The sequence below is a fragment of the Micromys minutus genome (genome assembly GCF_963924665.1).
Source record: "Micromys minutus genome assembly, chromosome: 7".
Taxonomy (NCBI): domain Eukaryota; kingdom Metazoa; phylum Chordata; class Mammalia; order Rodentia; family Muridae; genus Micromys; species Micromys minutus.
The window spans coordinates 377,341-395,704 of NC_137976.1; the positions used below are offsets into that span (position 1 = coordinate 377,341).

Below are 18,364 nucleotides of genomic sequence, written 5' to 3' on the forward strand. Positions count from 1 at the left end.
TCTGTCAAGTGTGCTGAAATTCTTGACTGGCTGGAGAGAGGTTTCAATCCACCGCACCCAAGGAAGGGGCTTTTTTGCCTTCTATTTTCTCTTTATCCTGCCTCAAGTTCACCAGGTCTAGAGCCAATCTGATCTCTTCCAGATATAACCTTACAAACTCACATGTTAAGCACCTCTCCTGAAAGGACCATGGAAGAATGGGAGGGGAAAAGAGCCTCAGGGAAGTTAGGAAAGGCTCACAGGGTTAGCTGCCATGGTGCATTAGCACGTTCCTAATGATCTTCTGCCTCTATTTTGAGTTAAAAGAACTTGTGTTGGCTTATGTGTAATGTGGATGAAACAAGAGTTTTAGGGCAACAATGCTTCATGAGTGCCTGTTACCAAAGTGAGAAAATGCTCTTGAATCATTTTTGGTAATCTAGTCTTTAAAATGACACAACAGATCACCAGAAGAAAAATCATTTAAATTCATGTGGACATGGAGGGAGGTCTTGCAAAACTCCATAAAGTTCTCAGCTTCTAATGCCCTTATTGCTCTGAACACCCTTGATCTCAGCATGTGGTAGGCAGAGGTAGGTCTACATAACAAGTTCCAGGGTTACACAGTAAGATCTTGTCTCAGAATATATAAAAATAGATCTGAGACTGTGAGATTGTCCAAGGACCTAGGCTTATCACTGCACCAGGTAATACAGAGAAAAAGAGATTTACTTCTTCGCTGGGTTGTGAAGGCAAACTATGGGGATGTATGGAAGCAAACGGGGAGAGGCTAGAGGGAAAAGCCTGGGGAGATACAAGTTCTCATCAAGCTCTCTTCCTGGTGTAGACACCTTTACAAAGAGGATGTTTGTTTGTTTGTTTGTTTTCTTTACTTGCAGTTTTGTTGTTTTGTTTTTGTAGTTGCAGCTGCCCCCATGCAAAAGGGGCAGCTTTAATCGAAAAATCACAGCTCGGTGCTTCCTAGAGAGAGCGCTGCTTGGGACAAATATGCTGGTCTCTTAGAGCCTTATTTTGGCAGAGTGTCTTCGGAGTCTGTCAAGTAGCAGAAGACTATGTCTTAAAGACTGCAGAGAGCTTCTCTGTCACCTCATTTCTGCCCCACCCTCGGTACAAGTAATATATCAGTCTTTGGGAGCTGGGGGCTGGGGGTGGGAACTTCCGACCCAAGGAACTTTCTTTAGTAGGGAAGCCTGGGCTCACGGGGAAGGGTCCTTAAGCCCAGGAGCTAAAACACCTATGCATAAGAGATGTGCCCAATTGGTGCCCTCTTGGTATCACCCGGCTCCAAACCTGTCCCAGGAGCTGGGGTTGTAACAGCTCCTGGACTTCCAAGGGACCGGATTAGCGCTCCCTTGGGGCTTCCTCCTTCATTCACAGTGCAGTCCAAAGACTGGTCGTACCGGGACCCTGGCGTTCCCATGGGTCTGGGCCTCAAGGGTCAGCTGCTCCGGAGGCGGGTCGCTACCAGGGAAATGCCTTGAGTCCAGTCTGGTGTTTCAGTGCTAGGGGAGGAGCGCTCCCTGGGCTTCCCTCGGGGAAACTCCTCCTCCTCCCCGCGGACAGCCTTTCTTGGCCATTCCCTCTTCCTGGCTGAGGTGACCCGACACCTGCGTTAGGGGTGTCACCTTGGCTCCTGGGACGCCGCCTCCGGAGATTTAAGCAAGAACTGGAGTAGGTCGTGTACTTGGAGCGGACAAGGAAGCCAAGAGCTCGGGCAGAGGTGGAGAGGGGCGGAGAGCGCAACAGGTGAGCAGCGCGCTGGACAAGCTCTGAGTCCCGGCACAGAAAAGGAAATAGGGGTGACCCGGGTCCGTCCCGCGGTGCCGGGGCTGGGCGTCTAGGGTTTAGGTTAGTTAGGCAAGGCCAGGGTGCTAAATGTGCGACCGTCTCGGGACTGAGCGGTCTGAGTTTACGTCCTGGGAACTGGAAGGGGATCCCGACGACCCAGATACCCTGACGCACAGCAAAGATCCCAGGTCGATTCGCGGCTTGGCTTGTGGTCCTGCGGATCTCTGACTAATGGCTTGGAGAAAAGAGTCCCTAGGAGCGGGGGTCCTTCGGTGGAGCAAGCCCTTGACTCGCATCACGTGCTAATATCCTTTCCTAGAGCGCAGAGGCAGAGGTTCGTCCTCAATTCTCTTTGTTTCGGAAAAATCTCGGCAGTCGGGCTGGTTACCTGAACTCCTTCCGCTCCTTGCTCCCTACCGAGGTGGAGAGAAACTGGAAACTGGCTGAGATGCCAAGAACCGATACAGGCAGCACTGCTGGGCCCTGGGGACCTTGGCAAGACTAGAATTGTCCGCCACCTGTGGGAAGGGAATGCTCCAGCGGTCCCGTGCGGTGACCCGGGGCAACGGTGCGGGCCCGACTGCCTTGGCTTTGGGCATTCACTGGAACCGGCCTTGGAGGAGCTGGTCCTGGGACAGCAGTTGGGGCTGCCAGGGCGAACTGTCCACATGGGGAAAAGGCTGACCACCCGAGTATCTCATCGGGTGGGACTTGGGATGGTGGCAGGGTGCCCAAAGAACTGCAAGTCCAGTTGAAGAAATTAGCTGTCCCATAGCCTCAAAGTTTTGTGTATCAAAGCCCCAGAGGGTGTGGGTGGCTTGTGTGGCTGGGCTTTTGCTTTCTGGGAGCCCAGGCCCTTCACAATGGCCCCTAATTCAGTACAGAGCACGCAAAGGTAGCTTGTTTAAGGGAAGGAAAAGCCCTAGGTGTACTTAAAAAGCAAAGGTCCCTACGAGGGTTGGGCTTGCAGACCTTTTATGCAAATGTTTACTTTAGTCCTGGGGCTAAGACAAGCCATCTAGGCTGGCTCCTTCAACTCTCAGCGCCAAGAGTCAGGCATTGTGGAAAGTTCCAAAGGGCAGGCCACTAACAAGGTGTAAAATTCAAAGTGAGGTGGGGGTTGTTTACCTGGTTTAGGAGGTGGGGAAGAGGTTCTCTTCCTGGTAGGAAGGCTGGGGGTTGGGCAGTTTCTCCAGGGACACAGGGACTAGAGATCCCAGGCTACTAAGCTACTGCAGTGGTAGGTGGTGAAGGACCTCCAGCTAGGCAAGGTGGCTCACTCTTACCTCCCTCTACTGAAGAGGTGCTTGGGATCCTTCTCACTAACTGGTCATGTCATATGATGTTAGAATGAAAACTCATAAGCCAGGCATGATGAGACTTATCTTTAATTCCAGAACTTGGGAGGCAGAGGCAGACACATCTGGCACTCTGTGAGCTCAAAGGCTAACTAGTGAGACTCTGTATAAAGAGAGAAAGAAACTGAAGAGTGTCACCAAGCATGAGACTAAGAACAAGAAATGTGAGGTGGTTCCTGTGGCTTGAACTCGTATCTCAGTCTTTGGTCTTTTTAGACATCTCTGGTCAATGTTCTCAGCTCATTCCCAGGCTTGGTCTTATACACACACACACATACACATGGACACACACAGACACACACCCACTCACATGCTCGTACATTACACCTTTAAGGTCAGCTTTTCAGCAACAAGGTCTTAGAGTCAAGTGCAGAGAGCCTTGCCTGTGGCACTATAGTCATTGGAGGAGGAAGTTTGACCACCATGTAGAATAGCCACACACGATGTGATTCTTTATTTCTTCTAGCTGGACAACATAGTGAGTTCTTTATAACCTGTTTACCTCAGCTATAGGGAGGCTGATGCAAAGGTTAGTGTTCGGGTCCAAGAATCGTTGAAGGAAGACCCCAGACTCAAATAGTATGCAAAGACAAAGAGCCTTTATTCTGCAGAAATTACTGCATGCACGCAGTGTGTGTGTGTGTGTGTGTGTACCATTCATCAAGGTGACTTGAGGGGCTCACAGGCTCCTTTTAATGCAAAGCTAGGGGGATTTTCCAGAAAGGCTAAGACACCTCTGATATGATTGGTAGGGACAGAGCAGTACTATTTTGATTGGTTGCTAAGTTTTTCTATATTTGGTGAGGAGGGCTTGAAGAACTTTGAAAACCAGCTCAGTTCTGGCTTTGTTATCCCCTCCAACTCAGTGTCCCAGGAGTTGACTCAGCTCCAGACTTATTCCCCCTAAGTCAGGGCTGTCATTAACTAAAGGCCCATCAGTGACTCCTTCTGAGGAGCCCAGTATACTTCCCAGGGAATTGAAAGTTTTATTCCCAAAGTTTTTTGACCTCTTAGTAGTTGGTCTGGTGCCTCTATGGGATGAAAGGGGCAGAATCAGAGCAGAACACAGGGCAGCTGCCTTAGTAGGTCAGTGCTATAAACATTAGGCTCTCAGGCATAGGTTTGCATAAGAGACTTTGCTGGCCATAGCTGGTCCTAGGGATACAAGTCTCAATTCTTTTTCCTCTTTTTAGTGTCAAGGTCACAGTGTAGCAGCACGTCAAAAGAAGAGGAGATGAGAACTGAAAATGAAGTCTAGGAAATCTAGACACCTCATGTGCTCTAGGGCCAGGCTGCCATGCTGCCTAATCTCATAGGCCCACTTCTGTCTGCAGCCCCACAGCGGCCAGGATTACTTAACCCAGAAGGCTGCCATTTGTGCAACTATCTTGCAGGTGATGAAGCATGAATATGTGAAGGGTGGTATTCCAGTACCATCTTCTTTATTGCCTAAGTGGGCTGCTCCTCATGATGAGCCCAGCCCAGGACCAGGAGTTACCAAGAAATGGAAACCAAGAATCTAGCTGACTATATCACTCTTTACATTTAAGCATTGAGAGAGCCTAGAAAGTCTTGGGGGAGGGAGCCTTCCTTAATGTGAGGTCATTACCCTGGTCCCAAGTATTCTTCAAGCCCTGAAAGTGGGGACCAGAAGTTTTGTAAGCTCTGCAGAAAGTTATGTGTCTGGGAACTCCTGGTCATCCCAAGTACTGGGCATTAAGGAAGAAAGAAAAGATGGCTGGTTAGTTAGGTAGCTGATCAGTTTGGGTTCCTGAAGGACTGAAAACTGGCTGCGTCAGTTGAGGAGGGCAGAAGAGGTATCTGGGGATGGGTAGGAGAGCTCCCAGGGAGCCACACAACTTGTTAGAGGCTTTTCCTTCCACTGTCCTCTCTGAACTGTTCCCCTACCTATCCTTAAGGTTGAAATTTCTAAGCCTTGCTTGTTCAGGCTCCTCTTTACTCTTTAGAATACTCTTCAGGGACCTCCCAAGCTGGCCCCAGGACCAGCTCAGGGACCTTTAAGAGCATTTTGGGAATTCAGAAGTATGATTCTAAGAGCTGAGACCTGTAAAGCCTGACTTGGGAAGCCTTTATGTGCAGTTCCCAGGTACTGAAGAAGGGTGGTTCAAGTGTACCTCATTCTACAGGCAACTGTGGTCTAAACCTGCCTGTGGGTTCTTGGGGAGAGAGATGGACATTTATGTCCCATCTGATCACAGTGGCTATTCTAAAGGATGATCCCTGGGGTAGACCTTGGGTTCTGGAAAGGAGTAGAACTGGACCTAGGGCTGCTTCTCTCAACAGGTGGTTGACAGGAGAAAGAAATAGGAATGCATAGGGGCATCTTGGGCAATGGCAGCTCGTGAAAGGGGAGAATCCATGCGGGATACTGAAGGGTAGTCAGTGACTTACACTATGCACAGGGTAGACTTTGAAGAGGTCACATGGCCCAGAGACTGTTCTCAGTGGAGGCAGTGGGGGAAGGGAGAAGGTCTGCATGCCTTGCTTGTGTACATAGTAAGACATCAGGCATGGGGGCATGGGCTCAAGAGGCAGGGAAGTATAACAAAGCACCTAGTGTGTGAAGACCATCATGGCTTGTGGCTGTGGAAATTCACACAAGAACAATGGATAAACTGGAGGCTTAGCCTCAGTGCTGACTGAAGAGTGAGTGCTGACACTGTAGTATTTTCAAGTTAGTTGAATTAGCAAAAGAAACAAGTCTGGCTTTGTTATTGTTTGTTTGGGTACAATACAATACAAGGTACAGTAAAAATAGTCAATTTCTTTTTAGTTTATGGCCTTTGCTTTCCATGAGGCAGCCAGGCAGGTGGCTCTGAGCTCTTATCTGAGCTCATGTGGGATCAGAATGGTCTGAGCTCTAGACACAGGAAATGGGTTTCTGAAGACTACAAATTTATAAGCTATTTTACACAGAACTTTCTACATGTCTGTGTGACTTTTCTATAATTTGTGATAGTGACTTTTCACCACATTGGGCCTCATAACATTTATGGTGGAGAACGTGCTGGATCTTGTGCACTGAGGACTTTGAGTTTTCCTAGTAGCTCATGTACTCAGCTAAACTTTAGAATTGTGGGAAACTTGCTTTTCCTGCTCTCATTCAAAGCCTGCCTTCTGACTGATTCTGATCCTTAATCCCGAGCCCAGACTCTGGGTTTACACGGCCTGAATCAGGTTCCTTCTCTATATAGCACAAATGCTGAGAGGCAAAGCTGTCTCCTGTCATTTTGAGCTCAGAGCTGGAGAAAATACTTTCACTCAGTCTTTATAACACCTCATTTATTTCTCATCATCCTCATTAAATAGATCGGACTGGGTAAGGCCTTTAACCTGAGCCAGGAGCATGAACATGTGCTAAAGTTTGCCTGCCATGACCTTTCTGCCTGTATCAGTGTTAGTTCTAGGTACTTGAACTCTGTGGTGACCCTTGTGTGCCCTACTTGTGAATCTGGTAATGTCCTGGTGGGGACTTCCCATTCCTGGCTGTTCAATTTTATCTTATTTATACATTCTCTAGAATTAAAACCAAAAAATTGTGTGTGCATGTATATGTACATCCATGTGTCTGTATGCATGTCTCTCTCTCTCTCTCTCTCTCTCTCTATGTTTCTATATGCATATGTATGTATTTGTGATTGTGTGCAAGTCTCTGTGTATATATGTGTATGTTTGCATATGTCTCTGTGGTCTGTCTGTATCTATATATGTGAGTGTGTGTGTATGCATGTCTCTGTGTGCAGGTGGATGTGTATGTATCTGTATACATATGTTTCTGCATGCATATGTGTGTCTTAGTATATGTCTCTGCATATGTGTGAATGTCTGTGTGCATGTCTTTGTGTCTGTATGTGCATTTGTGTATCTCTCTGTGTGTATATATCTGTGTTTATGTGTGCATACATATCCATGTTTGTATATGTGTGTTGTATTTCTCTATTGCTATGATTAGACAAATAAAAAATCACCAGCACCAAAATGACTCCAGGATAAAAGGGTTTATTTCAGCTTATACTTTATAGTCCCTCATTCAGGAAATTTAGGGCAGGAACATGGAGGCAGGAACTGAAGCAGAAACCATCAAGGAACTTTGTTTTGTGGCTTGTACTTCATGGCTTGCTCAACCTACTTTGACCTCCTTTTCAAGGTGACCCATGGTGGGCTGGGTCCTTCAATCATCAGTCAAGAAAATGACCCATGGACTTGCCTATAGGACAGTCTGATGGAGACATTTTCTCATCTGAGGTTTCCTCTTCCCAGATGCCCTAGCTTGTATCAAGTTCACACACAGACACACATACATACACAGACACACATAGATACCACAAACATACAGACACATACACACACACACACACATACACACACACATACACACACACATACACACACACATACACACACACACACATACACACACACAGAGAGAGAGAGAGAGAGACTGATCTTGATTTTTGGTATGGTACAAAACTAGATTAAAAACAAAACAAAACAGACTTAATTTTTACTCTAAAAAACTAAAACCAAAAAAAAAAAAAAAAAAAAAAAAAATCTTGTAATCTCCTTGGGACAACAAGACATTCCCAGGAAAAGAAATGCAGATGATGTGGGCCTGCCTTTTATGAGGTGTTTTGTTTCACTTCTTTCTCTCCCTCTAGTTTTTGGGAGCTGGCACTACCAACAAGTCAGGCCTAGCCTCCCATCTCCAGTATACCAGCTAAAGAGACAAACCACAGTGAAGAGCAGAATGAGATTCATTCTACACTGGGAGGAGAAAAATAAAGGGGTCCCCAAGTTCTTTTGAGGGTCCTACGTGAGATCCGTGTTTAAATAGAGGACAAGAAGTGTCCTATCTAGGCAGTCCTGGTCAAAGTCACATTCTGACCCATCATGGTCTCAGCTCCAGTCTCTCCTACAATGACTGTATACACTGTCAGAACTGTGTGAAATCTTTTCCTGGGAAGCAAGTTTTTCTGGCTGGCACCAGGCTTCAGCATTTTCCTACTTTACTCTTTGTTCATGAGGCACTCTTTGTTTGTTTGTTTGTTTGGTTTTAGCTTTTGGTCTTGGTAGTTAGGTTCTCTTCATGTAGCCCTGGCTGTCATGGAACTCACTTTGTACACCAGGCTGGTCTTGAACCCAGAGATATGCCTGCCTCTGCCTCCTGAGTGTCGGGACTAAAGTCATTTTGTTGACTATTCCTGGTTGTTAACTTGACTACATCTGGAATGAACTATAATCCAGAAATGGAGGGCATACCTGTGATCCAGATCCTGAAGCTGGAAGACACAAACTTCTGACCTGGATCTTGACATAGGATGATGCATATTTTTGATCCAGATCTTGAGGCATAGTAGCCATAAGAAGCTTAGGCCTGGGCAAGGTAGTCCATGCCTTTAATCCCAGGAGACAGAGGTAAGCAGATCTCTGACTTTAAGGCCAGCCTGGAACAAAGCAAGCTCCAAATCTTTAATCTGGGCCATGCTTTCTGCTGGAGGCCAATATAAGGGCAATTGAAAATGGAAGAGTTCATTCTTCTTTTGCCTGATTACACTTACTTGCTAACACATCTGTTGGAACCTACTTTTTCAGGGAACCTACTTATACAGAAAACCAGCTGAAACACCTAGCCTCATATGACTGAGCAACTACTCGACTCTTGGACTCCCCTTTTATAGTTGCCCATTGTTGGGTTAGTTGGATTGCAGACTGTAAGTCATTCCAATAATTTTCCATAATATATAGAGAAATTCCATAAATTCTGTGACTCTAGATTGCCCTAACTAACACAGTCATGCACCACTATGCTTGCCCCTGAGAAACTCTTAATTCTTCCAGGTTCACTGTTCTGATTATTAGTACAAGTGTCTCTCTTTAAATATCTTCTTCACCATCAGAGTAGTAATCACATGTCCAGTACTTGTCTATGCTTAATGTCTCCCACCTTTACCCCATACTACTATTGACTAGCTTTCTCCTAACAGAGCACTAAGAAGAGAGAGTATCTTATAATGTGACTTGAGCCATGGTTCTCTTCTGTGTGTTTATTGGCTATACAGTGTCTGGTGATGGTGGCAGTGTGATGGCAGAGGTGGAAGAAAGATTCTGGGGTCCCCTCCCACTTCTAACATCTTAAATAGTACCTGGTACTCTGTGCACCTCATGAAAGAGCCAGCACATGTGAGCTGGTATGTGATGACATCAGTGGACTTTAGTTATTCCAATTATCCCACACTCTTGAATGGAAATATCAACAAGCTTGTCATCATTTTCAGAGGAAAGAACTACAAGGTGATTTTTGTTTGGGAAAAAGGTTTTTTGTTTTGTTTTGTTTTGTTTTTTTAATGTCATTGATGAAACTGGACTCCACTGTGTTGTCTCGTTGTGTGACAGCATCAGTGCACTGTGTTCCATTGAGATAGAGTAGACAAGGCTGCCAAATAGGGGGCCTTAGGAAGCTTGTCCTCATTTGCTTTCCTGACCCCTAAAGGACAGTTACTCAAAGTGCTTTCTTAGGTCTGGCTTTCCAGGGTCAAAGGCAAGCATCAGGTTTCTTTAAATGATAGGTTATCTCTCTTGTATGGTTAGGTCTTACTCCTTTCAGAAGTCAACATGTAGGAGTCAGAGCCTCATGTGACCATGGAAATCCCTGTTTAGAAGATGACCAGAATTGAATGTGACTCCCTGGCTCTTTTTGACACCTTTTCAGATCCTACCTAGCATGGGCATCTCTCCTTTCATCTTTTCCTCCCTCTTTCTTTTCTTTCTCATCCCAAGTTCATGGTAGCTGAGCTGGGCCCTCCTTTTATTTCTGGTTTCCATGTTTTGTGGGTCATGGGATCCCTGGATAAGATTAGGAGTCTCTGCTGTCTTCTGTTTCTGATGACTTTCCCTTGACAATTCATAACTAACTCCTTGCATGAATTTCAAGCACCTAGTTATTTCTTCTTTCAGAGGGCTCCCTAGCTGAAAAGCCTGCCAGTGGATTATATTTTTATTTCCTGAAACTTCAACCAAGCCTGTTGAAACAAGCTAGAAAGAACTCAGAGGAGTGAGAGCCAGTGAAGCTGGGCTCTTCTGGAAGGACACTGGGCAGGGCCTGGCTGGCACTGCTGATGGGAAGAAGTCAGGATGCACCAGGTAGTTGTCCAGGCTTAGAGTTTATTATTTGCAAAGTGGTTATAGAGAAGACACACCAGTGAGTGACAACTGCATCATTTTAACAGGTTTAGGTGTTTCCCATGCATTTCAAATGGTGATTCCTCTCACTGTATGGCACTCAATTTCATTCTCATACCCAGAAAGCTGCTGACATCAATATGAGAAAAACCTAGAATCAACATGACTTGGTTCTTCTGTTTGATCTATAACAGAAGAAATGGAAGACTTGGTGCATTTTTACTGTGACCTGTTCAATGTTCAAAGCTATAATCATCTTTTTTCATTGCAGGTTGTTTGTTTTGGGGGGGAGGGCTTCTTGTGTTTAGTGATCCAAGTGCTAGCTTTGCTTACGAGATGAGCAGGTGGCCTCTGCTGCTCCCTTCAGAGACACTGAACTTAAGAGCAGGTGAACTTCCTGTTAGCTTGGAAGAATTTACCAATACCAATCTTCAAGTGTTGAAGGAAACATCAGAAGCTTTTAGAATTACTTCTTTGGTGGTTTTTATGGATCATACCCATGGTCTCCTGTGTGATTGGCAAGTGTTCTATCACCAAGATATGTCCCCAGGTAGAATTAGTTTTGTTTAACTCTAAGGTAGCACTGTGAACCAACACCAATAAGTGCTCCCAAGAGTAGTATAAAAGGCTGCATCTCTTTTCTGTCTTGATAGAGAACTGAGGCATAGAACCTTTCCAGGTCACAGCTAGTGAGAGACTGAATATAGCTTGGGATTCAAGTCCCATCTAAAGCCAGTGTCATAGCTTCTAGCTATGTAGTGTTGCCTACTGCTTTTTAATGTACCTAAGTGTCAGACATGTGTGTGTGATGTAGTGTGTACATTCATGTGTGTGTAGCTGTCCCATACACATGTATGTATGCATGTATGGAGACCCAGAGGTCCAGAGGTGGATGCTAGATGTCTTTGTTAGTCTCTTTTCACTTTAATTTTGAAGTAGGGTATTTTGAAGTTTACTGAATGGGGAAGAGTATGAAGAGAATGAAATTCATGTGTTAGGGATTCTCCTGGCTCTGCCTTCCTAGAACTAGGATTAGAGGTGGTCACTTTTGTATCCAGACTTTTATGGGGATCTGGGATTCAAACTCAGGTCGTCAGTTTTGCTTAGCAAACACTTTGCCCACTGACCAACACTCAAGTATCTGGTTCTTATAGATGAGGGAGGCTTATCCCTTCTGAACTTCTTCCAGCCCTTCTGGGCACATCATCTGGTGAATAGATGATTCCCCAGAATGGTGTCTGAGAATAATCTTATATCATTTCAAGTCAAGCATGGAGGAATGAAGCAAAGCTCTTATACAGAGGATATCAATGAAAAAATAATGCAACATCTCCATTAAAACAAGGTGAGGACTAATAGATTCAGAAACATCTCAGCAGAGAGATGGGCCAGGCAGGGAGCCAATGGTGAAGAGGCTGCTTTGATTCTCAGTGCAGCAAGAAAGAATGTCTTTAAATAGAAAATCAATAAGAGATAAGATTGGTATTGATCTGGATAGCCTGACTTGACAGGGTTAATCCTGAATGCAGGACAGGCTCATGAGGTATCCTTTGAGGTGGAGGAGAACTGAGAAGTATTGAAAGTTTAATAAACAGAATTATCAAGAATTTATTAAGCTAGATGCCATGCGGCTGGTGCTTCCCTGTAGGCAGGGTTCTCTGCTTGTCCTCATTTCTCCAAGGTTAGGCAGGCTTTTCTGGACACAGTAGTTCAACGTGTACCCAGGCCCACTATGAGTTTCTCTGTACCCCAGAAGAGGACATTGCGTTGCATGACATAAACATACCATATGCAATGACAGGGAATAAAGAGACATAAGAAGATGTAGGCGAAGTGAAGGATGAAGGCTGGGGACAGAACTTCTGTGGTACAGTGTGACTTTCACTCAGAATCTTCTAAAGCTGAACTGCATTAAATATTACTGCATGTGATTTTTCCCTCAGGTCACGTGGAGGAAGCCACATACTGACTTCTTCATGCTGCTGACACAGCCAGGATGGCACTGAACTCAGTAAGTGGTTACTTCTTCCGTATCTGGCCCTTTCCTTGTTACTTCACTCCTCTGGTATCTTCCAGGGGTGTTTATCAGTAATTTTAAGAACTGTGTGTAGGAGCAGGTGGCCTTTGGATATTGTTTAAGGTGTTTATATTAGTCATGGTTCTATTGCTATGAACAGACACGTGACTAAGGCGACTCTTAATTAAATGCATTTAATTGGGGGGTTGCTTACAGTTTCAGAGGTTTAGTCTATCATCTTGGGAGTGTGGTGGTACAAAGGCAGTTTCTGGAGTAGTAGCTGCAAGCTCTATATCCTGATCTATATGAAGCATAGTCCTTTTAAAGAGTTTCACTCCGGATTTTGTGACCAGGAACAGTGGAGATCCAGGGATGCAGGCCTGGTGAGACTGCACTGCGAGTAGCCAGGGCACAGAGAGGTCTGGGCAGAGCATGCGGAAAGTGCCCCCCCATTGGTTTAGGGGAGCAGGACATCTGCCATAAGGACTCAGTTTCCACCTGGAAGGCCCTTGCATGCAGACCAAATGCTCAGGCCATTTGCCACCAGGAACAGCAGAGATCCAGGGACACAGGCCTGGTGAGACTGCACTGCGAGTAGCAGGGCACAGAGAGGTCTGGGCCAAGAGCCCGGAAAGCACACCCCCCTGTCCCCGATTGGTTCAGGGGAGCAGAAACTCTGCCATAGGGACTCGGTTTCCACTCAGAGGACCCTTGTGAGCAGAACAAGCACTCAAGCCATCTGCCACCTGGAACAGTGGAGATCCAGGGACACAGGCCAGGTGCATGGGAAAGATAGGAACCAATCACTGACAACAAGACCACATATAATCAGAGACAACAAGATGGGAGAGGAAAGTGAAAGAAGTTACCCCAGGGAAACCAAGACAACCTGGCAACACCAGAACCCAGTTCTCCCATCACAGCAAATATCAGAATACCAAACACTCCAGAAAAAGAAGACTCAGACATAAAATCATACCTCAAGATGATGATAGAGATCCTTAAACAAGAACGGGAGGAAAAGCATAAAGAAATAGAAGCTTTTAAAGAGGAAACAAGAAAAACACTCAACGAAATCAAAGAACTAGAGGAAAACAGAACCAAAGAGATGAAGGAATTGAAGAAGGAATTTAAAATGGAAATGGAAACAATAAAGAAAACACTAAAAGAGACAACACTAGAGGTAGAAAACCTAAAAAAAAAATCAGGAGTCACAGATGCAAGCATCTCCAACAGACTACACGAGATGGAAGAGAGAATCTCAGGGGCCAAAGACAACATTGAAAACATAGACAAAACAGTCAGAGAAGATAAAAAAAAAAAGCCAAAAAGCTCCTAACCCAAAATGTTTAGGAGATCCATGACACAATGAGAAGACCATACCTAAGGATAATAGTAATAGAAGAGGGCGAAGAATATTAACTAAGAGGCACAGTACATATCTTCAACAAAATTGTAGAAGAAAACTTCCCTACCTTTAAGAATGAGATGACATTGAGCATAAAACAAGCCTACAGAACTTCAAATAGATAGGACCAGAAAAGAAATTCTTCCTGATACTTAATAGTCAAAACACCAAGTGCTCAAAGCAAAGAAAGAATACTAAAAGCAGTAAGGGGAAAAGGTCATGTAACCTATGAAGGCAGACCAATCAGAATCATACCCAACTTTTCAACAGAGACTATGAAACCTAGAAGATCCTGGACAGAAATCATGCAGACCCTAAGAGAACACAAGTGTCAGTCCAAGCTGCTATACCCAGATACACACACACACACACACACACACACACACACACACAGACACACACACACACTTATCATCTTAGATGGAGAGACCAAGATATTCCAAGACAAAACTAAATTTACATAATATCTGACCACAAATCCAGCAGTACAACGAATTATAGGTGGAAAACCCAATACAAAGAGGAAAATTACATCCTAGTTTAAAAAAAAAAATACCTAAGCAAGAAAACCAAAAGAAGAAAGACACACAGGCACAAATCTACCTCTAAAAGCAAAAATAGCAGGAAACAGCAACCACTATTCCTTAATATCTGTTAACATAAATAGACTCAATTCTCCAATAAAAAGACATAGGCTATCAGACTGGATACATAAACAGAATCCAGCATTTTGCTGCATACAGGAAACTCATCTCAGAGACAATGACAGACACTGTCTCAGAGTAAAAGGTTAGGAAAAAATCTTCCAAGCAAACGGCCCCAAGAAGCAAGCTGGAGTGGCCATTCTAATATCGGATAAAGTAGATTTTCAACCAAAAGTAATAAAAAAAGATAGGGAAGAACACTTTTTACTCATTACAGGAAAAATTTGTCAGGAGGAACTCTCAATCCTTAATATATATGCTCTAAATACAAGAGCACCTATATTCATAAAAGAAACCCTACTAAAGCTTAAAAAATACATTGCACCCCACACAATAATAGTGGGAGACCTCAACACCCCACTCTCATCAATAAACAGATCATGGAAACAGAAACTGAACAAGGACGCAGTGAAACTAGCAGAGGTTTTGAACCAATTGGAATTAATAGACATCTACAGAACATTTTATCTTAAATCAAAAGAATACACCTTGTTCTCAGCACCTCTTCTCCAAAACTGATCATATAATCGGTCACAAAATAAGCCTCAATAGATATAAGAAGGTTGAAATACTCCCATGCATCCTATCAGATCACCATGGTCTAAGGCTGGTCTTTAATAACAACAAAGACAACAAAAAGCCCATATACATGGAAACTAAGCAATGCTCTATTTAACAATAGCAAGGTCAAAGTAGAAATAAAGAGAGAAATTAAGGATTGTTTTAGAATTTAATGAAAATGAAAACACAACATACCCAAACCTATGTGATGCAATAAAAGCAGTACTGAGAGGAAAACTCATAGTTCTGCATGCTTCCAAAAAGAAACTGGAGAGAGCATACACTAGCAACCTGATAGCACAGTTGAAAGCTCTAGAACAAAAGGAAACAGATACACCCAATAGGAGTAGACAGCAAGAAATAATCAAACTCAGAGCAGAAATTGACCAAATAGAAACAAAAAGATCCATTCAAAGAATCAACAAAACCAAGAGCTGGTTCTTTGAGAAAATTAACAAAACTGTTAAACCCTTAACCAGACTAACTAAAGGGCAAAGAGAGACTATCCAAATTAACAAAATCAGAAAGGAAAGTGGAGACATAACAACTGAAACTGAGGAAATTCAAGAAATCATCAGATCCTACAACAAAAGCCTATACTCAACAAAGCTGGAAAATCTGGAGGAAATGGATGAATTCCTAGACAGATAGCAGATACTAAAGTTAAACCAGGAACAGGTAAACCATCTACATATTCCCATAACCGCTAAAGAAATAGAAGCAGTCATCAAAAAGCTTTTAAAGAGGAAACAAGAAAAACACTCAACGAAATCAAAGAACTAGAGGAAAACAGAACCAAAGAGATGAAGGAATTGAAGAAGGAATTTAAAATGGAAATGGAAACAATAAAGAAAACACTAAAAGAGACAACACTAGAGGTAGAAAACCTAAAAAAAAAATCAGGAGTCACAGATGCAAGCATCTCCAACAGACTACACGAGATGGAAGAGAGAATCTCAGGGGCCAAAGACAACATTGAAAACATAGACAAAACAGTCAGAGAAGATAAAAAAAAAAAGCCAAAAAGCTCCTAACCCAAAATGTTTAGGAGATCCATGACACAATGAGAAGACCATACCTAAGGATAATAGTAATAGAAGAGGGCGAAGAATATTAACTAAGAGGCACAGTACATATCTTCAACAAAATTGTAGAAGAAAACTTCCCTACCTTTAAGAATGAGATGACATTGAGCATAAAACAAGCCTACAGAACTTCAAATAGATAGGACCAGAAAAGAAATTCTTCCTGATACTTAATAGTCAAAACACCAAGTGCTCAAAGCAAAGAAAGAATACTAAAAGCAGTAAGGGGAAAAGGTCATGTAACCTATGAAGGCAGACCAATCAGAATCATACCCAACTTTTCAACAGAGACTATGAAACCTAGAAGATCCTGGACAGAAATCATGCAGACCCTAAGAGAACACAAGTGTCAGTCCAAGCTGCTATACCCAGATACACACACACACACACACACACACACACACACACACAGACACACACACACACTTATCATCTTAGATGGAGAGACCAAGATATTCCAAGACAAAACTAAATTTACATAATATCTGACCACAAATCCAGCAGTACAACGAATTATAGGTGGAAAACCCAATACAAAGAGGAAAATTACATCCTAGTTTAAAAAAAAAAATACCTAAGCAAGAAAACCAAAAGAAGAAAGACACACAGGCACAAATCTACCTCTAAAAGCAAAAATAGCAGGAAACAGCAACCACTATTCCTTAATATCTGTTAACATAAATAGACTCAATTCTCCAATAAAAAGACATAGGCTATCAGACTGGATACATAAACAGAATCCAGCATTTTGCTGCATACAGGAAACTCATCTCAGAGACAATGACAGACACTGTCTCAGAGTAAAAGGTTAGGAAAAAATCTTCCAAGCAAACGGCCCCAAGAAGCAAGCTGGAGTGGCCATTCTAATATCGGATAAAGTAGATTTTCAACCAAAAGTAATAAAAAAAGATAGGGAAGAACACTTTTTACTCATTACAGGAAAAATTTGTCAGGAGGAACTCTCAATCCTTAATATATATGCTCTAAATACAAGAGCACCTATATTCATAAAAGAAACCCTACTAAAGCTTAAAAAATACATTGCACCCCACACAATAATAGTGGGAGACCTCAACACCCCACTCTCATCAATAAACAGATCATGGAAACAGAAACTGAACAAGGACGCAGTGAAACTAGCAGAGGTTTTGAACCAATTGGAATTAATAGACATCTACAGAACATTTTATCTTAAATCAAAAGAATACACCTTGTTCTCAGCACCTCTTCTCCAAAACTGATCATATAATCGGTCACAAAATAAGCCTCAATAGATATAAGAAGGTTGAAATACTCCCATGCATCCTATCAGATCACCATGGTCTAAGGCTGGTCTTTAATAACAACAAAGACAACAAAAAGCCCATATACATGGAAACTAAGCAATGCTCTATTTAACAATAGCAAGGTCAAAGTAGAAATAAAGAGAGAAATTAAGGATTGTTTTAGAATTTAATGAAAATGAAAACACAACATACCCAAACCTATGTGATGCAATAAAAGCAGTACTGAGAGGAAAACTCATAGTTCTGCATGCTTCCAAAAAGAAACTGGAGAGAGCATACACTAGCAACCTGATAGCACAGTTGAAAGCTCTAGAACAAAAGGAAACAGATACACCCAATAGGAGTAGACAGCAAGAAATAATCAAACTCAGAGCAGAAATTGACCAAATAGAAACAAAAAGATCCATTCAAAGAATCAACAAAACCAAGAGCTGGTTCTTTGAGAAAATTAACAAAACTGTTAAACCCTTAACCAGACTAACTAAAGGGCAAAGAGAGACTATCCAAATTAACAAAATCAGAAAGGAAAGTGGAGACATAACAACTGAAACTGAGGAAATTCAAGAAATCATCAGATCCTACAACAAAAGCCTATACTCAACAAAGCTGGAAAATCTGGAGGAAATGGATGAATTCCTAGACAGATAGCAGATACTAAAGTTAAACCAGGAACAGGTAAACCATCTACATATTCCCATAACCGCTAAAGAAATAGAAGCAGTCATCAAAATCCTCCCAACCAAAGAAAAAGCCCAGGTCCAGATGGGTTCAGTGCAGAATTCTATCAGACATTTATTGACAACCTAATACCAATACTCTCCAAACTATTCCAGAAAATAAAGTCAGATGGAACACTACCTAACTCATTTTTTGAGGCCATAATGACCTTAGTTTCTAAACCACACAAAGACCCTACAAGGAAAGAGAACTTCAGACCAATCTCACTTATTTTATTGA

General features: G+C 43.0%; 1 protein-coding gene across 1 annotated transcript in view; it reads left to right on the plus strand.

Annotated features, from left to right (window-relative positions):
• Positions 1–1,729: 1,729 nt before the first annotated feature.
• The window catches only part of TMPRSS2 (transmembrane serine protease 2), a gene marked incomplete at its 3' end in the record, with an annotated part of 44,410 nt that continues 27,775 nt past the window's right edge, over positions 1,730–18,364 (plus strand). The window contains exons 1-2 of the mRNA XM_080919212.1: positions 1,730–1,746; positions 12,290–12,357. Of these exons, the coding sequence (XP_080775338.1) occupies positions 12,343–12,357 (15 nt within the window). The 5' untranslated portion in view covers positions 1,730–1,746; positions 12,290–12,342. The remainder of the gene's footprint in view (positions 1,747–12,289; positions 12,358–18,364) is intronic.